Source organism: Theobroma cacao, chromosome 9 (assembly GCF_053813885.1).
Source record: "Theobroma cacao isolate CCN51 chromosome 9, ASM5381388v1, whole genome shotgun sequence".
In the NCBI taxonomy this organism is placed as follows: Eukaryota; Viridiplantae; Streptophyta; class Magnoliopsida; order Malvales; family Malvaceae; genus Theobroma; species Theobroma cacao.
The window spans coordinates 49446610-49470853 of NC_142647.1; the positions used below are offsets into that span (position 1 = coordinate 49446610).

The 24244-nt window shown below is 36.5% G+C and overlaps 2 protein-coding genes across 2 annotated transcripts; one reads left to right on the top strand and one right to left on the bottom strand.

Annotated features, from left to right (window-relative positions):
* Nucleotides 1–215: 215 nt before the first annotated feature.
* LOC18590901 (phenylalanine ammonia-lyase-like) lies at nucleotides 216–3308 on the top strand. The gene is made up of 2 exons (XM_018128348.2): nucleotides 216–764; nucleotides 1297–3308. Exons 1-2 carry the CDS (start codon nucleotides 373–375, stop codon nucleotides 3044–3046), a joined length of 2142 nt encoding a protein of 713 aa, XP_017983837.2. The 5' UTR covers nucleotides 216–372; the 3' UTR covers nucleotides 3047–3308.
* A 209-nt stretch (nucleotides 3309–3517) lies between these two features.
* On the bottom strand, nucleotides 3518–23243 carry LOC18590902 (uncharacterized). Its single transcript, XM_007016727.3, has 20 exons — nucleotides 22948–23243; nucleotides 20458–21018; nucleotides 19705–20224; nucleotides 17951–18032; nucleotides 16980–17122; nucleotides 16327–16517; nucleotides 15998–16128; nucleotides 15600–15881; nucleotides 14812–14952; nucleotides 13853–14107; nucleotides 13405–13545; nucleotides 13017–13328; nucleotides 12244–12417; nucleotides 10343–11267; nucleotides 10010–10248; nucleotides 9469–9573; nucleotides 6258–8315; nucleotides 5383–5952; nucleotides 5071–5296; nucleotides 3518–4609 (listed from the first exon to the last, which is right to left on the bottom strand). Exons 2-20 carry the CDS (start codon nucleotides 21014–21016, stop codon nucleotides 3906–3908), a joined length of 7758 nt encoding a protein of 2585 aa, XP_007016789.3. The 5' UTR covers nucleotides 21017–21018; nucleotides 22948–23243; the 3' UTR covers nucleotides 3518–3905.
* Between the last annotated feature and the right edge of the window lie 1001 nt (nucleotides 23244–24244).

A 24244-nucleotide genomic window follows, 5' to 3' on the forward strand; every position in this document is an offset into this window, starting at 1 on the left:
TCTTGATTTTTCTTTTTAGTGAATTTTTCTCTATTACTGTGCCCGTGGACGTAGATCATCAAAAAACTGAACCACGTAAATTCTTGTATTCTTGTGGGTGTGTTTGATTTCTTTCTTTCTTTATTTTATTGATTGGGTTAGATCTTGGACAATTCTTTAGAGACAATTCCGTAATTTTCCAACAACCCTTCTATGTAAAGAGCTTGGATAGTTTTTGATGATTCATAGTCAAAGACCCAACATTTTTCTTTTTCTTTATTTTCTTGGTTTATACTTTGTTTTCCCTCTTTTGCATAGAAACCACAAGAAACAATCTGTTTAGCTTCTGTGTTTTTTTCTGTTTACGTATAGATCATTTTGGACTCAACAGCCATGGATGTGTCACATGGGGATGAAAACAGTGGAGGTGTGTCACTAGAAAAACTGTGCCAAAATGATCCATTAAACTGGGTTTCTGCTGCTGAGTCATGGAAAGGAAGCCATTTGGATGAAGTGAAAAGAATGGTGAATGAATATCGAAAGCCGGTGGTGAAGCTGGTGGGTGAGACACTGACCGTAGCTCAGGTGGCTGCAGTGGCGGCCCGTGTTGATGGAGTCATGGTTGAGCTGAGTGAGTCGGCCAGGGCCGGTGTCAAGGCAAGCAGTGATTGGGTTATGGACAGCATGAACAAAGGAACAGATACCTATGGCGTTACTACTGGTTTCGGTGCCACTTCACGTAGGGGGACCAAGCAAGGAGCTGCCTTGCAAAAAGAGCTCATTAGGTAAATTAAATTTCCTTACCTCATGACAAAGTTTGCGTTCGTTGTACTGAATGTCATGATGTTACAATTTGAGAGAAAGCAATGCCCAGATGATGAATTTTGCACCAGAAATGGTATATTCAATCAGGCAAAGGAAGCTGTAGCTAAGTCGAAAAACAGGCATTAGAAACTGAAGTTTGGCTAGAATTTTTGGTTCTTAGTTAATAGGTTAGGTGGTCACATTTTCTCCCAACTCTACCTTTACGTTTACCACTAGCTTGGGGAATTGAGTCTCTGTCTCTGATCAGGCCATATATCACGTTGCATCATTACTATATATCTCACATGTTAACTTTACAAGAAAAAAAAAAATTGTAAAATTTGGATACTGAGTATATGTCATTTGATAGTATTGAAAACAATAACTGCTATGGATATAAGTAAACATTTCCCATTTTTGGCAAAAGTAATTTCTATTGTGTTAATAATGGGCATATAGTGAATTGTTTCCATTGAGCAATTTTAAGAAACATATTTCAATTTTGTTGAGCAGATTCTTGAATGCTGGAGTCTTTGGGAGTGGCACAGAATCTTGCCACACATTGCCACATACAGCAGCAAGAGCTGCAATGCTAGTGAGAATCAATACACTCCTCCAGGGCTACTCAGGCATTAGGTTTGAGATCCTGGAAGCCATCACAAAGCTACTGAATCACAACATCACACCATCTTTGCCTTTGCGTGGCTCAATTTCTGCCTCGGGTGATATAGTTCCCTTTTCATACATCGCCGGATTCCTCATGGGACGGCCGAATTCCAAGGCTGTTGGTCCCAAAGGAGAAGCCCTTGGTGCCAACGAAGCCTTTCACCTTGCAGGCATTAATGGTGGATTCTTCGAGTTGCAGCCTAAAGAGGGTCTAGCATTAGTTAATGGCACGGGAGTTGGTTCTGGCTTGGCTTCTATAGTTCTCTTTGAGGCTAACATTTTGACTGTCCTATCTGAAGTTTTGTCAGCAATATTTGCTGAGGTTATGCAAGGAAAGCCAGAGTTTACAGATCATATGACTCATAAGCTGAAGCACCATCCTGGCCAGATTGAGGCTGCAGCTATTATGCAACACATTCTGGATGGAAGTGCCTTTGTTAAGGCAGCACAAAAATTGCATGAAATTGATCCCCTGCAAAAGCCAAAGAAAGATCGATATGCTCTTAGTACTTCCCCACAATGGTTGGGCCCTCAAGTTGAAGTGATTCAATCATCAACGAAGTCCATCGAGAGGGAGATTAACTCGGTGAATGATAACCCATTGATTGATGTGTCAAGGGACAAGGCCTTGCATTGCGGAAATTTCCAGGGTACTCCCATTGGTGTGTCTATGGATAACACAAGATTAGCAATAGCCTCAATCGGAAAACTCATGTTTGCTCAATTCTCTGAGCTTGTCAATGATTTCTACAACAATGGGTTGCCATCGAATCTGTCAGGTGGTAGGAATCCAAGCTTAGATTATGGGTTCAAGGGCGCTGAGATAGCCATGGCAGCATATTGCTCAGAGCTCCAGTTTCTGGCTAATCCTGTTACCAATCATGTCCAGAGTGCAGAGCAACACAACCAAGATGTGAACTCGTTGGGGCTAATCTCTGCAAGGAAAACAGCTGAAGCTGTTGACATCTTAAAGCTGATGTCTTCAACATACATGATTGCGCTCTGTCAGGCTATCGATTTGCGGCACCTGGAGGAGAACTTGAAGAACGCAGTCAAAAACGCAATGAGCCAAGTTGCCAGGAAAGTCCTAACCATGGGGGTAAACGGGGAGCTTCAACCTTCAAGATTCTGTGAGAAGGATTTGCTTAAAGTGGTCGACCGTGAGCATGTTTTTGCATATGTTGATGATCCATGTAGTGCAACATACCCACTTATGCAAAAGCTGAGGCAAGTCCTGGTAGAACATGCCTTGACAAACAGTGATGATTTGAGTAACGCAAATGCTTCGATCTTTCTTAAGATTGGAGCTTTCGAGGAGGAATTGAAGACAGTCTTGCCCGAGGAAGTTGAAACTGCAAGAACAGCTTTTGAAAGTGGTAATCCAGCAATCCCAAATAAGATCAAGGAGTGCAGGTCCTACCCTTTATACAAGTTCGTGAGAGAAGGCTTGGGAACTGAGTTTTTAACAGGAGAGAAAGTGAGATCGCCAGGTGAGGAATGTGATAAAGTATTTGTTGGAATGTGTGAGGGGAAGTTGATAGATCCACTCCTCGAATGTCTCAAGGATTGGGATGGCAATCCTCTTCCAATATGTTAAAGAAACCATCTCTGCTATCTAGTTGGAAACTTCCCTTACAAAGCTTGTTATATAATAAAAGCACATGTAAATTGGTGTTCCAATACCAAAAAGATTTGAAAGGAGAGAGAATAAAGGGACTAACAGACCTGTTTTGTTATGTCAAAGATGGTGTTATGTTTTTCTGGTTTACCATTTTTATTTTTTAATTTGTTGTACCAAATCTGTATGTGGAGGATATTTATGTACAGCAATAAATGAATTTAATTTTTTGTTGCCGGAAGTCTGGAAGAAATATGAGCCTGTTGTAACCTATTCCAATGTTTGATCGCCTAACAATTCCAAGTATAAATTTCATATTTTTGCGATACTTGATTGTCACAATCCCCGTCAATTTGTAAAATATTATTCACTTTAACCATTAAACTTCACGATTTTAATCTATAAAAAATACTTTCACAAATTAAAATAATAATAATGTGAACACTTAAATATCGAAATCTAATTTTATTACACTATCCATGTAAAATTCACCATAACCCTTCTGAGATATTCTTCCCAAATGAAAGTTTCTGAGGCAGTAACATTGCCGGTTTAAATTAGCTGATATTACTCTCACCCACCCATATTTGGAACAATTTGTAAATGTAAGAAAAACAAAAGGAATTGAAAATATATATATATATATATATATATATACATATTACAAATTAAATAACTATTAACTACAAATAGTGATCCATATACAATCAAGCTGACCGCCAATTTCCTAGCAAAGTCACATTTCAATTTTTGACCTTGCACTAGCTCTCTGAGTCGAAAATTGAAACGATCCGTCATTGCTATACATTAGATCTAAGCTTACATCTTGCAATTACGGTTAGTCATCATCTGATAAACAAACAATGTCAGTTGCTCCGCTTTGCTGTGCTGGGTTAGACTGAATTCTTGGCAAGCTAGATTCCTGACAGACCAATGTAGCTAAGCTTGAACTAACACCTGGTAATAAGTTGCTTAGGGGATTTGTATTAGCTCCAGATAGATTGTTTATGCCCATCAAGACATCTAATGAAGGTAAAGAAGAGCTAGGTGGAGGTGCCAACCCTCCAGCAGTTTCGGGTGGGATCCTACCGGATTGACATGCAGTTGATATCGGCCTATGTGCAAGGGGGTTACCATATGATTGGCCCCGTAATGGAGGAGCCACAGGGTGGTTACCATGTGCCTGCTGATTCAACATTCCACGAGACTGGGATGGGAGACTGCTAGGGGAAATGGATGTTGAAGGTCTGAATGGCTGTAGATGTGGGGCAGGAGCACGAATTTCACTGCTCATTTGAAGGTTTCCTGCGGAAGGGGATATGGAACTGATATGGGGAGGTCTAGTTGGAGTGCCAGAGAAAAATGCAGAAGGGTTAACGGCCTGCAAAGGTGGACCCATGGTTTGTGCATTGACTACAGCAGGTGAAACGGGTTGCGTGCTAGGTGAACCAGTTGGAGGGAGACCAGAAGCAGTGGAAGGCTGTTGTACCGTCTGTTGTGATGAAAGTTGAACCAACTGCTGCATGAAACTCGAACTTGTCTCTGCCAGGTATACAATAGTTAGGTGGTAAATATAATGAAACATTGCAAAAAGGCAAATCTTATATATGTGGAAGCAAACAAGGCAAAATGTATTGTCATATTAGGTTCTGAGCTTTTTAGCAATCATTACATATTCTTGTACATATGGATATTGGTCTATATGTCAGCACGCGCGCACACACCGTTAACAAGCACACACTCTCTATAAACTTGCAATAGCAAATGCTGGTAACTTAAGCAACCGATACAAATGCCTCTAAATTTTCTTAAATGATTAAGACTATACCATGTCCCAAACATGAAGACTCAATAAATCTGGAATTGAGCATGTCTCCTAAACCCACCACATGCCAGTGTTAATCAAATAAGAGAATTTCATCTAGTGGATTAATCAATGCACCCATCTGATTCCTTATTTTCCCATTTTCTGCGTTAAAATTACCAAGTAAAAGTAGATTCACCTTGATGTGCTCCTGCCAAGCCAGATGCCCTAATATCCATACATTTAGACCTGAAAGCCTCAGCCAAGATCTTGTTCAAGAGAACTTTGTTGTAATTTACATCAAGCTCCTTTTTCTGAAGCAGAAATTCTGCCTCCTTCTCCTTAAGTTTAGCTTTATAATTTCTACGAATCTGAGCTACAGCCTCCTCAATCTGCTTCTCACATTCCGATTTCAGCTGCAGCTTCTGTTCAAAGGAGAGGAAGTTCTCAACTCAAACTGAACCACATATCACTATCAGTAAATAAGCAAACAAGTAAAGAGAACACTAACCATGTCTTCATGAATCTTAATGGTTTGATCTGTTTCTTTGCGTATTCTTTCCATTTCATTTTGAAGTGGGTCGTTGTACAAAGGCAGAGGCATCCGAGATGATACAGCAGGTGCAGTCTGTACAGGAAGGCCACTAGAAACAGGAGGGAGTGAAGCAGTCCTTGTTTCTGAAGCTTGTCTTACCAGCCCACCAATAGTGCCATCAATGGGTGAATGCAGAGGCTGCAAAACATCTTGATTGGAAAGCTCAATATGGTTTGCCACTGATTGTCTCAGAGCCTGAGAAATTTGGTTGGCAGTTTGGCCTTCGTTGTTTGAATGATGTTCAATTGCACTCACTGAAGGTAGATTAGGAGGAGAGAGATAAGAAGTTGATTCTCCGGATCTCAACAGCTGCGTTCGCTCGCTAAGCTCCAGAACTGGTGTGTCAGGATTGGGCTCATTATATCTCACATCAATGGTGGCATTAGGTGATGAAGTTTCAGCTACCTGAGAAGCATTTTGCGTTTCACTATTCACAACATCTCTAGCCTGTATTGCAGATGGAAGAAAACCCGCATTTGGAGATACCTGCCCAAATAAAATATCCCCATTAGATTGGGAGCTGGACATTTAGCATGGTATTTACAGCATCATTACTTCAAATTTTGGAACAATCTCCTTACCACATGAATATAACTTGAATAAAAAAACAATGTGAGGCAGCCATAACGATGCAGATATTCATTACCTTCTATGTCATTATTCCGTTTCATTTTTTGGGTGTGAAATGTCAACTTAAAGACTTCTTTAAATAGAAAAGTCCAACAGAATATTCCAAAAAAGAATCTGCATCAAAACCTTAATACATTCAAGAAAATAATAATCTTACATACCTCATCTGGTGGAAATGGACCACCTTGGTCAACAATAGGCACACGCTGCACTGGAGGAAGATCTGCCAGAGACGGCTCTTCAAATTCAGGCTCCTGGTTCATAGTACATACTTCAACATCCTGCTGGTCAATTCCAGTGGCACTTGTTTGAACATTCTCTCTATGAATACTACCACCCTCAAGGACTTCACTAGGAGCAGTTTCAGATTCTGCCAATGAACCCTCTTCAGCAGTATCAGTTATTTGTTCTTTAGATGAAGGATTTTGACAGACCATGCCATGACTGGAAGTTTCAATCTCAGATGTGCTCTTTGGAACTTCTCCATCAGACACAATGAATGTGGCTCCACCAGGGATCTGTTTTTCAGATGAAGAATTACCAGATATGATATTCTCCTGACCTTCACTAGAACCGACAGCTTCAGCTGCACTCGAGGGAAGCACCACATCAGCCATGCTTAATGCGGCCCCATCAGGAATTTCTTCAGATGAAGGTGCTTCAGCTGAGCCCAGGTTCTCCTGACCTTCACCAGAAATGGCAATCAGAGGTTCTCCTAAGGGAACCTGCCCATCAACTTTCCTTAAATTGGTTCCATCAGGAACTTCTACAGATGAAGGTGCTTCCAATGAGATGAGGTCCTCTTGACCTTCACCGGAAATGACAGTCACAGATTCTCTCAAGGGAACATCCTCATCAATCTTTCTTAATGAGTCTCTATTAGAAATTTTTTCAGATGAAGGTGCTTGCAATGAGGCAAGTTTCTCCTGATCTTCACAGAAACTGACACCATCAGCTGCTCTAAAGGGAATAGGCTTGCTCAATGTGGCTCCATCAGGAATTTCTTCACATGAGGGTGCTTCCACACAGATAAGATTCTCTGGACCATCAGTAGGAGGAACAGTCTCAGGATCCCCATTTGACATGTTTAATTTAGATCCATCAGAAATCTTGTCTTCATCTGAACATCTCATGGAAGGGAAACTCTCTGTAACATAACCTGAACTTACAGTCACAGGAACATCTAGTGCAACCCCTCCATATGGAATTTCTCCACCAGAAACCCCTTCTCTTGCATATGAGGCTTTGTAGACAGCTTGTTCTTCACCACCACCAGAACAGACAGTTACATTACACTCCTCAACTGATGCTCCCTCAGAGTTCTCTTTGAAGGGTCTAGCCAAACAAGTGACTCTACAGATGGGGTCACTACACGCCATAATGTCATCAGAAACAATGTGAATGCTTTTGGACACTCTTACCTCGTTTCCTGACACAGAATGAATAATGCCAGTAGAACTCCTTCCTTCAGAAAGATTCACCTCACTTACAGGTGGCCTCACAAACTCAGCCTGAGCCCAATTCTTAACTGCTTCCACCCAACGAGTTTTGCTCTCTAGAACACTGCTTCTTGCTCTCACCTGCACTGCTTCAAGATTCTTAAGGTGTACATCCATCTGCAGTTTGAGTTCATCAAATTTCCCAGCATATTCAATATCCAATTTCTTGAGCTTATCAGTTCTCATCGAGACATTACTAAGCAAACGGATAACAGCTGCTTCTGTTCTTTTCTTATTCTCCAGCTGTGCCTTCTCTTCCTCATACTTCTGGTTAAATTGCTTCATTTCCTCCCTTTGCTTCTCACGAAGTTTTGTCATATGCTTATCACATTTTTTTTGAATTTCTTTGATGCTTTTTAGAAGATCTCTCTGTGCCAAGTGAAATTCTGGGGCCACTCCAGACTCTGCACAGACCTGTACAGCAGAACCCTCTTGAAACCCCAACAAATCTTCAATCTTTGCTTTTGCACTTTGATGGTAAGATCTTGCATTGGAATAATCTCTACCCAGGGCTTTACTTGATAGTTCAGAAGCTTTGGGAGAATTTGGGACCTTCAAATACCCTGTTCGATATCGAAACATTGTCTTCAAACACCGCAACAGTGAATAGACATAGTCTGCCTCGTCTTTCTTGCAGGTAAAACCCAGATGCTGCTTTGCCAGTGCAAGTGATTCTTTGTGATCAATTTTTTGCTTCAGCAAAGATGCTGCACTCCAACACTGAATGTACAGAGATCAGAAGATTAAGATGTTAAAAGATCCAGAACATCATTACAGCATGCATACATGCTTATAAACCCATGCAACAGAAAATATAATTAGAAACCTAAAATATTTATAGCATATATACAAAACGGAAGCACCAGTACACAATCCCAACATCAAAGTGAATGCTTAAATACAGACATATAAGCACACATATTGGTAAACACATCTAGAAAAGGTGTTTATATCAAAGAATGATGGAGAGGGGGGAAGAAAGATACAGAAACCGACACAGACTGGCTCATTTGATTTATATTTTAGACCTAAGAACTACACATTACATACTCAGTTCTTCACCTCCCTCTCTCTCCACATAACCTGAGTCATTCTGCCTGAACTGAAATTTCACTTGCCAACAGATTAGAGACATACTTTGATATAAATCTAATCTATTTAATCAAGACTGAAGTTCATAGTTTCAACCCATTCCCCCTAAATTATTTGAGTGGATCATTAGACAGATAGCTATCTTCAGCAGCAAAAACTTGTAGAACATTTTGAGCACAAGTTCTAATTAAATAAGACATGCAACTCTTAATGGGATGATAGAAATTTCATATTTCACTGCTCCTCACCGTTTGATACCACGATTAAAAATCATACCACTTTTTTCAGCAAAAAACTGCAAACATGATAAAGAAAGAGCAGAGCTTTGGCTATGCCAAGTGCAAACTCATGAACCAAATATACTACACACAAGATTCAGCACATAATCTAAAACAGATTCCCAACAACTTGCCAAAAAAAATTGAAGCTCAATTTTGATAAAAAGCTAGGCATGACAGATGAATGGTCCTGACTCCGAAGTAAGTGTTCCACATCAACAGGACTTCTATCATATAAATTCGCATTACAAAGGCACAACTGCAAATTCCACTGATATCTATGAAAAAGACGAGCGGACATCAAAATTTGATGTCGAATTGTACAGCACTTAAAGCAAAATGCAATTAATTCTAAAAAAAAGGCAAGCATAAATGAAAGCATAACTTGATCCTCTATTACATACAAGACTGCCTAATAGAAATTACCATTCAGCATATGAAAGATGCCATCAACAACAATTGCAGAATAAATTTAGGAACATAAGAGAGAATAAAGGTCTAACCAGAGAAATCTGAAATGCCTGCAAAAGGGTTTCTGGTTCCCTATAGACCAGATGATTATTCATAACATATTCAAGGAACCTTTCAACCATAGCTTTGACAACCTCCTGTAACAAAAGTAAGATGTAACAATATAGCAGGCTGTTACAAAGACTGAATTCAATACAATAGAAAGAAAATTGCGAGTCCACTATTTCAGAAAATACATATAAAATATTTATAACAACTAGCTCAAAAAACAGCCTTGCAGAGTTAGTAAATAGATGAATAAGGATCTATTTTTCCACCTTATCTCCAGGGGAAATTTTTTCAGAAGCGGAACACAGGACAAACAGGGAACATTTCTACAAAATGAAAAAGAACAAAAAGAAAACCAAGGATGCTTCAGAGTCATTTGAACTTGCTTAAAAGCAGGGAACATCTTCTACGGTGGTTTCTTTTCATTCTAGCAAACAAAATATAGGCTGGCAAGATAAAAAACTAACAGCAAGATCTGAACACATATTAAATTTACTTCTTCAACTTAGTAATTAAGGTACATACTGAGAGATGGAACACTTCACAGAGTTGTGCTATCTGTGGCATCAAAAGAACATGGAGATTCTTCTGTGAATCACGCTGTTTTCTTCTTCTCTCCCATTCAACCATGTTAAAAGCTGGTATTTTTGAGATATTATTGGCCAGATGAAGTGAGTTAGAGGTTGCATGAATTTCATCACTCTCAGAAGCTGTTGATCTACTCAAAGAATGAGACAAACCATTTGCGGAAATTCCTAAGCTTCCTGCAAAAGATAAAACGAGTCAAAAAGAATATTCAGGAAAGAGAGAATTCTCTTCCACCAAAACAGCAATTCATTGCTTTTACATTGCCATTACCTTCCCTGTCCCCAGCAGCCATTTTCCCCTCACGCAGCCCAGCTTTTGGAGAGAGATGATCATTGCAATCACTGACTACCTTCTTGCGCCTCTTTACAACTTCAGAACTTTCAGCCTCAGGTTTCTTTAGCAAACCATCAAAATTTTGAACCCTTTTCCGATTCCTCTGAGATGAACAAGAGGAATACTTCCACTGTGGATTCTTTCCCTCCAAAAGTTTTGTCCAAAATATATAAGGTGGATCTTCATTCATCACCTGAATTTTCTGCTCACCAAACAAAGGCATTTCTGTCCTATACGTTCCTTGCTTTTGTTTGGCTAGTAAAATTAGGGATAACTTGCTTGCATCATTGTCTATTCCAGTTTGATCTAGTATGATAAAGCACTCTTTAATCACATCTATTAAATGTGATTGCTCAGACAAGGTGCCTGCATCTGATGTTGGGATACCATGAAATTTATCCAATTGATTGAATAGATGTGAAGCCCCCCACTTAAGCAGCATGTGACAACTACTAGGGCTTACACTATGTGTGTTGCTATCAAGTGTCTTATCTTGTTTTGAAAGCATCAAAACTTTTTCCTCCACTGTAAATGATGAATATAAACGGAATATTTTTATTTGTTCAAACTGAGAATCAAGTGTTATCCTCTGCAGGGCTCTTAGATCATTCATTGGGCTCCAATCACTTCCAAATATTATGACAGTACCAACTGCGGATAATTTTATGCTGGGAAGACAAGCACGGGTTTCTAATAGAAAGACAAATCTCTCTCTCTCATTATTAAATTTGTTCAAAGCAGATTGCTTCTTTGAAAGGAAAACACCACCATCAATACGTTCATAAGAATCTGCACCAAATCTTTGACGCAGAAAGTCATCCAAAATATCTCCCAATAAATCTCTTCCAGAGCCACCAATTGACTGTCAATCGAACCATCTACGTAAGAACCATAAAATAGCCAAAATCTGTTTTTTGCAAGAGTAACAATATTTGTATGTGCATGTGTGTCATACAAGTGCACTAATGACAGAAGTATTACTCTTTACACAATAAGAGTTGGTTAAAATTACACACTAATGACAGTAAAGTAGGTCAGGACACAACACAACCAAATTAATACCAGCAGAAAAAAACCATTGCATATTCAATTTCGATCTCAAATGCAACTTTAAGACATTAGCATCAAAAGGCAGAGATTAAACATTAATTGACACAATGACCTACTTAACTAGCTTCTTCTAGTTCACCAGCATTATTATCATAAAAGAGTCAGTTTGACCTGGCTGGAGTTTCATCAGAAAATGCAGTTGAACCAGAACTTTTTGAAGAGTAGTCATTTTGAATTTATCTGAAATCACTAAGAATATGCTTTGTCCATTGAAAATATCCATTAACAATCTCCGTCACTTTCTCATTGCAGTTTCTTGAAAGGTCCAATTTGCAGTTTCAGATTTAGCCTCTAGAAGCTCATTTTCAACTAGTGCAAAAGCTAAAGTTTGATACTCAAGATCTGTTTGGCCACTTCAGCTTACAGGAGCAGGAAAGCTGATCCAAAAGCAAGGCCAAAGACGCACTAAGCAAAACATTCATTTTTACATGTCAGACAAGCATCAAACCGTTTTGATTTCTGCTACCTGTTGAAGCGGCATAATGGTGTATAGCAGATGTGGTACTTAAACAAGTAACATGGTAGAACCCAGGAATTTAACTTCATCTGCTTTCACAAATTAATAAATGAATGCAAAAGTTATTTATTATTTAAAAGGGTAAAAATTTACAAGTTTTTCATGTACATTAATCACTTTAACATCATACGCAAGAGAGTATCAATAATCCAAAACATGTATAACACAACTAACTGCAATGGGTAGCAAAATCAATGTCAAGACAACCTACCTGAAAAAGAATAAGGACTTTTAACTCTCGTTTCTTGATTTCCGAAAGCATTGCATCAAGAAGTTGTAATTTGCCACTTGCTTTTATGCCAACATCCAAAAACTCAATCTCTTTAAGGCTTTTAGTGAGCAACATTTGAAGGGATTGATCCACAACATAGGGATGATCACAACACTGCCAAGAATTACCATGAAATCACAATATCAATAGCAAATTTTTACACATCTCATCCATCTTCATCGTAATGCACGTATCATTCACGAAAAAGCTTCAACTCAAATTCATCTAATGTAACAGAAAGTACAATAAAAACAAACCAGGTGTTTCTCTGCTTTTGAAAATAAAAAGTAAATAAAAAAATTCAAACAACAAAATCACAAAATTGAATTTCTGCCACTTGGGCTTTGCTCAAGTGATAAGAGTGGGTGGGGGTTGGGTAAAGAACTAAGATCCTAGTTCTGAGCCATACCGATCCCTCTTGTACCAATAAATAAATAAAATTGCATTTCTAGATTTTCTAATGAGCATCAGAATACTAACTCCAAAGGACAGAACTTAGGATAATGCACCAAAAAATTTCTACTCTTATTGTTGAAATATAACCTAACCCTAATTTCTGAAGTCCATACTGCAGGTAAAGACAAAAAGTCAGCAAATTAGCATGAAATATTTGATACATTAGACAACGAGACTAAAAATTTGAAAATATATATAAAAAGAGCCTAATCTCACATAACCATTTAGTAGATGCAAAGAGTTTAAGTAAACTCAACCTTTCGGCTGGAGATAAGAATGTTGCGGAGTGCTCCAACAGGATCAGTCTTTGAAGGTGAGCAAAGAGAGAAGGAGTTTGAAAGTAGAGCAAAACAATACTGCTCTAGCTGCACATTGGATAGAAGTACAGGAACCCAGTACTCTACAAACCTAGATGATTCTAATTTGCATTCATAAGCAATATATTTTGCCAACCTCTCCTTCAAAGTACCAATATTATCACTTGAATTCATTAGCAAGCTGTCACTACCATTTAAATTGCTCTGAGAATCAAGCAGAGAAAGAAGATTAAGGTACTCAGCCACATTATCCTGCCGAAACCAGATAAAATACATCAATCAACCTGCACAAAACAGCAACAACAATTGAAAAGTAGAAATGCCAAACCTTCAGTTGACCGCTAACAATTAGAAGCCTCTTACTAGCAGTTAACATCTTAATTTGTTCAAAACATGAAGCAATTCTTGGACGTTGGCACTCATCCACTATTATTGCCTCCCACCCTATGGAAGCAAGCACATCCAAGTCCTGCAGAACCACATTGAAATTAATATGCCAGGTGAATTAAAAAAAAAAATATGGCAATAAAGGTTTTCCTTCAATTGATAATAACAAAACAAAAATTCGAGCAAAATAGTTACATTAATAACAATAATGATGTAATCTACATCCAAATAACTCTGAACACAAATTGATCAAAAGAAGAACCACAAAAGTACAAAACTCTCACACAAAACCAACAAGGATACACCGTTTGATCCCTGCAGCAACTTGTCAAACTGAAACCCAGACAAAATCTTCAAAACTTAATTTATCACAGATGCTGCATATATACCTCGCTGATAACTTCTGGTGAGGTTATAAGTACTTGAAACATTATGCAACCTCCTTCTTCATAAAACTCCAGGGTCCTAATACTTTTCCGAATTTCTTTACTGCCACTGTAAACCACAACATCAACAGATGGTGCCAAATGCAAGAACTCCTCATCCCATGAATATTGTGAAGAGGAAGTTGAGATGATGAGGAAAGGCTGAGAGATATTAGATGAAAAAGACAAAATGAATGAAATGACATTCAGAATCCTTTCCTGCAAAAAATAGGGACAATTCAGAACCACTGCACAAAAAACTATGCAGTTCCCTACCATCACAGAATGGTACTAAAGTGATCATTAGTACGACTACAACGGTCTGAGCAACCATTAACATCAGATATTTGATTTTTGTCATCTTTCAAGACCAATAAATAATATTCTGAAGATAAAAGTCAATTGATGCTATAAAATCATGCATAGAGAAAAGGCCTAATATAAGAAACTATGTTCTTTCCATTTATGTAAACGTACAAACTTCTTAAAGTGGACCATGATAATATGATGGGATGCACTATATGAACATATATACATGTTTAATGTATAAACTGCATATTCACACCCTTAGATTACATCTTTTTAGAAATTCTGATTCTTGTCCTGCATTGGCAAAACGAGAAAATTAATTATTACTTATCAAATATGAAATAATAACCCAATAACTCGACATGCATATATGTGAATATATATATGTCATCAAGTGCATTCATAGGGTGCATTTTTTGCATTTTATGCTACATCAAACATTTATAAGGTTAATGAAAGAGTGTGTGTGCACGTGCGCAATGTGCTGTATTACAAGATTTTCAAGCAACAACTTGATGAGACCAGGAAACTATCATGATTCAACCTGAAACACTTGATCAGATGATTTTCAGATGCACCACAAACTAGAATAACAACATATTGATCAAGCACACCTGGTCATCAAAAATAATAGCATTCTGGCCCTTACGCCAATAGTTGCACATCTTGTTAAAAGCATCAAGATTAGCATCCAGTCCAGGTGAAGCTCCAGCGGATAATTGAGACAATTTTAGGCATGCAACTTCCCCTCTTTCCTGTTGAAGTTCTTAGTTGGTTATAACCAAGCCATTTAAAAAACAGGGGAAGAAAAAGCCGGGCAAACTTCTATTTTATACCTGTTATGTTAACAATTCAAAAATAATAGTACAGGTAAATGCAACACAAGCCAAATCTTACCAAACAAAAATTTCTAAATAACTCATATGGCTCGTAGTGGTCCAACATAATGATGGTTCAAATACACATATTATGGATAACATCAAAATCTAATCACCGCAGCTTTTACAGGTTCAAATAACAAAAAATACCAAGGACTTATGAAGCAATGAAGCAAGTATATTGTACTCAAGGGGACACCACAATGGTTATTATTTGGGACTTTCAACAAGGACGCAACTCACAAGTTCAAAACTTGGGTTGCCTGCAGTGGGTTTATCAGGTGGGAGAGGGCTACCTCACTTCTGTTGCCCTAGACTCAAAGGGCCTCCCTACATACCCAAGAAATTAAAAACACGTTATGTGAATCCTAGGTTGTTTGTTCACTAGTTCAAGCATGCAAATAGTTACTAAACAGGTTATATTGAATTTTCCAGGACAGATAAGCATTTTAACTATAATAAAATACCAACTTATTAACTAAAAACAAATCTTATTAAAATATTTCATATTTTTCGTAAGGCACCTTATCAAATTTAGAAGCTGACTTTGCCTTCTTGTGACGTGTTTCATAATCTCGTATAAGGCTCTGACCTTCTGGACAACTGAAGAAGGAAGCATTCTCCAACTCCCATGAAGCATGCTCATAACCAAGACCACGCCATTTCACAAGCCATTCAACATGAGAATTTAGCTTCTCACCATCATGCCCTTTAAGATGAGACTCATCACACTCCTCAGGAGTCACCAAAAATCTTTTCTGTAACACACGATGTGGCACTGCCCACTGTTGCTTCCAGACAGCACCCTGAACAACATAGCATATCTGAATTACTAAATGTGTTCCCAGTAACATTCTATTTAATGGCACCCTACAGAAGGAATATGACAGGTTTAAAATAACAGTATTCAATAGCTGTGAACCTGGTTTCTTCGGTTATATTTAGCAACTAGTGACGGAGCTTCAAGCAGTGCCTGATTCTCTGGTACCCAACGGTTATGAACATGAGCAAGACCTTTGTATTTCACAAAGTATTGCTTCTGTCTTTGCAAACCTATAACCCAACATCAAATGCAAGGAAATTATTATCAGCAATTATAGAACAAAATAAACTAATTGTAGCATTGCTAAAAGCTTTAGCAATACAATTCACCAGAGCTGTCAGCAAACAACTATGGCAAAATTTATAGAAATACATTATAACATAAAAACAAATCTACGGAGATAAGCAAATTATCAATTGAGCCCATACCATCCTCTGAAGCCTCCACTTCTCTAGAATCCAAAATTGCTTCTATTCCCTCTGAAACTGAATGCACCCCTGATTCTATTTTTTTACTCATGCATACCGGACAATGCCAAACTCCAACAGGAACCTCCTCAAGGGGATGTTCTAGACACGAAAGATGGTAGCTTCTACGGCACCCTTTTCCCTCACAGCATCTAAAATAGAATGGCAGAGTGTAAGATAACAAAATACATGCTAAATTTACTCATATGGTGGTGATCCAACATTATTAAAAATCGTGAGCACTCTGAAAAGCATTGAATTTAATGCAAAGAAATAAAGCAGTATGCATGACTTACTGAAGACATGTCAAAGCCCTAAATCGTCCAATATCTCTTATCTCATTGACAGAAATTCCTTTTAAACATAAAGTCAGTCACTTAAAAAAAAATAACATTATGGAATTCTCTGCAGCAGGGATGGACATGAAGATAATTCAAAAAGGGTAACCACAAAGATTTATAAGCATAGTCAAACCAACAATTTTACAAATCAAAGCATCTAATACAGAACAACACTACCCAGTATGCCAATAGATAACTCATTAACTCCACATATTCAACTATCAACTGTATAAATTTGCAATATTGATAAACCAATGAAAAAGGGTTACCCACAAGAGCTTTCCAACAAGTTTGCATACGATGCAAGTATTTTGATCAGGGTCGGTTCGAAGATCCGTGGACATATGTTTTTGCATATCATTACAGCACTTTTCAACATGTCCCGTGCTAACACCAGCATCAAGTTTCCATCTATCCTAATGCAATGCAGCAAGACAATGGAAACAGTAATAACAAGGTCAGTGACATATTAAAGATCAGCATTTAATATTAGATAAGAACAGAGAAACGTTAGCAATAAAAATAATGAGACCTTAGTAGAAAACTAAATTCCTTATTCTTTACACACAAAGACAGAAAGAAAAGGCAGGAGAGAGAGGGAGAAAAGCAGAATATATCCAAAAGATCAGCCAACAAAATTTAACACCAGAGCTTCCTAAGCTGATCAAAAATTAAGAAAGTTAATAATCAGCCACAACAGGTCTCTTTGACTTCAATTATTTGACATCCAACTTTACTTCAAGGAAAGATAAATCAAAGGCAATGCCACAGAAGACAAACTCAGACAACCAAAACCTATACCACTTTAATCCATCAACCTGATTCTTGTAATTTTCCCTCTTTTCAGCTTAGCTTAGCTAACTTTGTCTGGATCACAATAAAACAACATAAAAGATAAGTTAAAAAAGATTGAACTATCAAACAATTTCCTTCAAAAACCTGCTCAAGTACCATCTCCAATTAAGACATGTTCAGAAGAAATGGTTGCAGCAAAGAAAGACAAGGCAATTTCTATTAAGACAACCAAAACAACACTTATTTCCATTATATTCTCCCTCTGCTTTATAGTTAGTACTGACTATCTAGAGAAGTACAATGCTAAGTCATGCTTGGTTTCCAAGGTATAAAACCAGGCCAACATCCTTTAGCCATAGCATAAAAACATATATATGTAAGAGAATAGGAGTTTCTAGAAAAGACATGTGAAACAGGATATACAAAGAACCAGAGGAGAAGAAAACAACCTTAATATCAGAGGATTGAAACAACTGATTTAACTTTTTGTTAGAAAAGCAAATCTCCTGCTTCGTCGAATCGCAGTCAACCCTGCAAAATATGAAGATATTTTTTTCTTTTAAGGAAAAGAAATATACTTTATCTTTTTTGAAATTAAAGAAAGATCAAATCATAGTAATAAGATTATATGGTCAAATACTCAGCTTATAAAGGCATTTGAAAAGTACTGTAAAGACAATCTAAAATTGCTTATAACCAGGGCCGTTTCCATAGTTCTAAAATTAGGAATACCACTTATACTATACGCATCAATTTCATTAACATCATGCAGAAGATGCAGAGATAATTATGGGCCTAGACTCAAGCCCGGTTACTCTTCATTCTTCAACGGATTTGGACCATCTTCATTCAAAACATTAAACTTTCCATGCCTAACCCTGGCCCATCAACGGCTCTTCTTAATAGGTATTACCATTTGATCTTGTTCAGATATAATTTGGTTTTAGCATTACTATGAATTCTTTTAATTGTCAATAATAATCATGCCATTCACAGAGACATTTTTAATTTGTAAACACAAGTAAATGAAACTTTGATACACAACCAGAAACTTGTCCAGCTCGACCAAGCCCTACAACTTCTACTTTTCTATTTAACAAACCCCAACACATCCCCAACCAATTAGAACCAAAATTCATCAAGCAGCCAAGCACTTTTATTCATAGGATGTCTACATGCAACAATCACAAACACCAACAGCCCCAGACTTGAGCATTTAACATGCATCATGTTTCAACCCCAAAATATCCCCCTACTCTTACACAATTAAACCCTAGAAACCCATGCAGTTCCTTCCCCTCTTCCTTAGAAATAAGCCTCTCAATAATAACAAACTCTAGTTTATACGAGCTCCAAAATGTAAAGCAAGTCATCCTTTTAAAACTTAATCTAAAATTTCACCGAATTTAACACATATTCTACCTCAAGGACCTCAACCAATGGTGTATTAACAAAACTAGCATTCTCATTCAACTAGCAGAAAAATCTATGGTGGTAGGTCTCCTCTAGGGAAAATTAAAAGATAAAAGTTAAGGGACCACAGACAAAAAATCACAACACCACCATGTATACTTATCATCTATGCAGACCTTACCTGTCAAACTTTACAATGATTAGATTCTTCAAGAAAAGAAAAAGAAACTCATAGCAACCTATGGGCGGTTTAGGTGTAGTGGAGCACATGAGTATGCTACTACTAGTTTAGACCAATTGGTATCATTATAGGTGGTATGTACTGCAGTTCTTCTACAGGCATTTTATCAAAGTTACATATTATAATGATTTAGGACACACTCCAATCTTGCAGCCATCACATAAATTAGATAAGAGATTGAACAAATCTTCTAGCAACTCACAAAATAGATACTCAAAGCACTTAGAGATATTTATAACTTATGATTTTTGTATAATGACATTACTAACCAATGCAAAGCTGTAGCTACATATACCATAACCAATACCAAAAGCATGTTGAAAGTCAAAAGAATTTTCATATGAACATTACTTAAATAATACATGCTTTTTTATATCATATTCCAATTGAGCTAGAAAATATACCAAAATCCTAAACTCTTACATACAACAATAGCAAGAAAATTATCATTAGTGATTTAAGTTTGATGAACCTGCTGAAAAACACTATAAAACCTGTTGAAATATCATCCAAATAAAAATAAATAATTAATTGGTCAAAATCTAGTACCTTTGCCTTTTAGAACACGTGCCACAAGTCTCACTGCAATCTTTTCTTTTGCAACCAGATGTTAGTAAAGTTTCAGCACCAGCCATGGAGGTGCAGATATCTTTACTTGATGTTATAGGAGAAGCAACAGAATCAATGTCTATATCATGTCTTTTCCTCTCAGAAAACACGACTTCCTGAACCATCTCCAAACTGATATTACAATCCAGGATCCTTTCATGCAGCATGGAATTTACCAACTCTGGATCCTGCACAGCCTTTTCAGCATCATCATTCATTTCTATGGCTACCAAACCACTCTTAGAAACTCGCAGACCATCCCCATTTGAAGACATATCCTTGCAACTATCCTTTTGGCTAGTGGGAAACAATGTATGTTCATTATCATTTTCAGGTGCTTCCTCTACAGATTGACTTGTACCTCTCGCCATGGTTATTTCACAAGTTCTCTCAGCATGTACTTTTAAAGGATCCTCATCCCTCCTTTCACTGTCAGTTCTGTTCAGATCATCACCATGATCTACAACACAAGCAGAAAAGTCTGAGAAAGATACTTTTGATCAAATAGAAACCTACTGAAAAAGTATAAAACAAAAGTCCATATCAAAATAAATTTGTCCAACCAACAGAAGGAAAAGTTTATATACAACGGAAATAAGCAAATCATTAGTAGCAATGCATAGCCCATCTATATTATTCCTCTAACCAATTATAATATAAAGAATGAGAAATAAGTGCACAGAAGGTAGTTACCTGTTCCATTAGCACTCTTCAGTTGTTTCCTGAACATTGCTCTATAGGCACGAGCATCCATTCTCTTCTTTTGTGCCTCATCAACCTGCCCATCTTTGTTCTCAATTTTGTTAACTTCTACAGTTTCCATTGTCAACTGTTTCACACTCTTCTCTTTTTTCTCTTTCTTCCTTTTTGCATCTAATGAATCAAGGCTTTTATCAGACTTCTTTGATCCCGAAGAACCAGATAAGGATGGCATCTTACCCCTCTCAGATCTCCTCAAAGGACACCGATGCTTCTGCTTCTCAATTCGCTCAGATTTCCTCTTAGATGGACGAGTCATTGTATTCGAATTCGAGGTCTGCTTCTCAAGACGCTCTGACTTCCGAGTACCAGAAGAACTCAATGGATTCATGCTTTTCTTAGACAGCGTTTCCCTAAGTGACCTTCTAAAACCAGATACTTCCGCAGTAGAAGCACCTGAATTCACTGATTTTTTACCACTACTTTGACCTCCTTTTGAATTATTATCTTCATCATCCTTAGCTTTCCTACTAGACCTAGTACCATTCACCATACCTTCAACGCAAACAAAAATAATTTTAAAATGGCAATGTCTAGAGAACAAATCACAGATTTGCAATTAATTTGCATCTATAAACAAACCATATTTGTTGACAAAATAGACTTGAGAGTTAAAATTTATGCCATAAACTATGATTCAAGAAAATCTGAATAAATTCACATGAACATGAAAGCAACCACTTATAAACAATACCAATAACATCACAATCTAAGCAATACCACAGATCTGAACCCTTAAAACCCTAACTGAAGCCATCAATAACATCAATAAACAAAATTACCATTAAGTAGACACAAATTCAGTTATCCCAAAATAATCACATGCAGCTCAAACTAAACCCTGACTAACTTAATGACAAACAGTTAGTTAGAAGGAAACTTTACAAGGTATTTGAAAATTTTGGAACGTGGTTTTGTTTTTTCATTTAAGTTTTCGATTGTAATGCCAGCATCATTAGATGGTGGAGGGTGAAGTTGCCATCTTTATTAATATGGAGACGAAAGGCCCTAGGTTCTATAATAGATATTGACTGTTTTAGCCTCAGCAAAGTTGAAATGACTTTATTGACCTTGATGAGATTTGTGTTCTGCAGTGCTGTTCCTTTGGCGCAAATGTGGAAAATGGATTTGGGATTTCCCTACTTGCTTCCATAATCTATTCAAGACATTTTTTCTTTTTAAGATTTCTTTTATTATTTTGTATTTTAATAAAGGAGTTTGTAAAAAAACATTACGTATTGAATCTGACATAAAAAAAAGTATAATTCAAATTTTATATGAAATCATTGTGTTTAAACATGGCCTTTTTAACCATATACTCATTATGAATTACTTTCTAATATTTGTTAACATATAAAAGTATAATATAACTTTTTTTCCTTTTACGAAATCTTGTGTTTGAATATGGCTTTTTTTAACTGTTTACTCATTATGAATTTCCTTTCCAATACTTGTTTTTATGATACAATATCTTAGAAAATAAAGTAAAATATAAATAGTTACAAAATTAACAATCCGTTGGAATATAAATTTTTAACCATCAGCTTTGGCACTCTTTTTAACAAAATACTATCTTTTTTCTATACTTAGAAATTTGACCCATCTTAAGTCTAGAAATAAATGATTAAATAGGCTATACTGAAATTCCTGGAAAACTAAATGTTATGATTATGAATGATAACAAGTGATTTCCCCCACACCGTGCTGCAGGAATGTAACTTTCAAAAAAAAAAACACAAAATAATTAGTCAAATTTTTATATTCAGCAATTTCTGTTAAATTATTCTAAATTATAATTTTCTTAAGAAAAATCAAGAAAGGAGAAAGGAAAAATGAACTATGAGGACGAAAATCACTTTTTCCATTTTATTTCTTTTTATAGCCTCTTTCATATATATTTTAAATTCACCAATTTGCATACCATCCAATGCAAACCGAACTCTCAATTTTTGCACATTGAGAGTGAAACAGCAAGCACAAAAATCACAATACAAAACTCACATTTCCCAAGGTGACACAATTATTTCAATTTCCAAACATCCCTAGGTTGACCCTAGGAGAAACCATACAATGCAAACCCAAATCTCTTCTTCGCAGAACCATCCCTAAGGATCAAACCTTAAGCCGAATTGAATAAAGCAAAGAACAAACCATAACCCTAAAGTTTTGGAACCACTAAACTTAAAAAGATACTACAGCGTGTCTCAACTGGAACAACACAAACCATAACTAAAATAACTGCAGCAATTAAAACCCAAGGTTTTTTATCCAGGCAAATGAGAACATATGAACTTAAGAATTTAAAAAAATTAAAGTTGAAGGAAAGAAATCAGCAGAGTTGGTAAAATTGAGTTGAGCACAAAGCAGGAATTGCATGGAAGATAAGCAGAATGAAGAGGTTAAAAAGATCCATTGAGGGCTTACCGTTAGACAACTTGTTAAACCAATTGCAGATAAGTGGAGTAGCGCTCAGTTGTTGGTTGGAGTTGGAATGTCCCCAGCCCCGATTCTTTCTGTCTCCCTCTCTATTTTTATTTATTCTTTTACATATATAATCTGTGTATTTATTTAGAGTGCTCTCTCTCTCTCTTCCCTCCAGATCTCCTCACCCTCCAATTCCGTCGCCGGTACCGGTGTCGCCGCTCCCTCCCTCCGCCCTTCTTTCCTCTCTCAACCCTAACCGCTTTCACTCTACTCTCTCCTTTCCACTGTTCCTCTCCTCTCCCTTCTTTCCCTTGCATTTCTTTTTCCTTTTATATATGAACTTCGTGTAAAATGTCCATAATAGCCTCAGAAACTTAAAAGGGTCCGTCCGTACGACATTAATCACGTGTTGCCCAAGTTAAGTCTAAAATTAAGTAAAATAGATCCGACCCACATAAATTTATCCAACCGAATTGAGTTGGATCCATTCGATTAGGTTAATTTAATTAATATTTGAATCGAATCCAAAAAAATAAATTCAAATAGTATATTTTTAAATTATTTTATTAATATTAATGATTATTATTTAACTTTACTAATAAATTATATTTTGTACGGATGTTTGTTAAATATTTGTTTTTTGTTTAAATTTTTTTAACAAAAATTTATTTGTATTATATATGTTGTTTAGATGTTAGATATTATTTATATTGTAGTGGATATTATTTATATGTTAGATGTTATATGTAAATTACATATGATTTATATGTTTTGATTTTATAAAATTCTAAAATTTGTATGAAAAGTTGGTTTGGAGAAAGAATTAACCAAACATATGAACTTGTTTGGCTTTTAGATTCTTCGCATATCTCTTATTAAAATGAATGATTTGTTCAATTGTTGATTTTTTCAAAATAAACCAATTGAATGTTTATACAATTTTAATTAACTTTAAAAGTTCAACTGTCAAATAAATAAATTTTGAAACTCAATAATTATTAATTATAAATAAATAAAAGTGTGTATATATATATATAGAAATATATTAAATTACTAGATAAGAAATGTTGATATATAAGCTCGTGGGTAGCTTATCTTCATGATAAATAAGAAAATATAACGTATCAAAGTTAAACGAAAGACCAAATTTTTATATTTAAAATTTAAAAATATCTAAAATTATGCAACTTATCAAAATAAAAACAGAACAAAATATTAATTTAAAGGTGAAATGGTGAACTTTCAAGGGAAATTAACTGCAGATTGGTGGTGGACTATCTGATGCAATGCAGCTAAG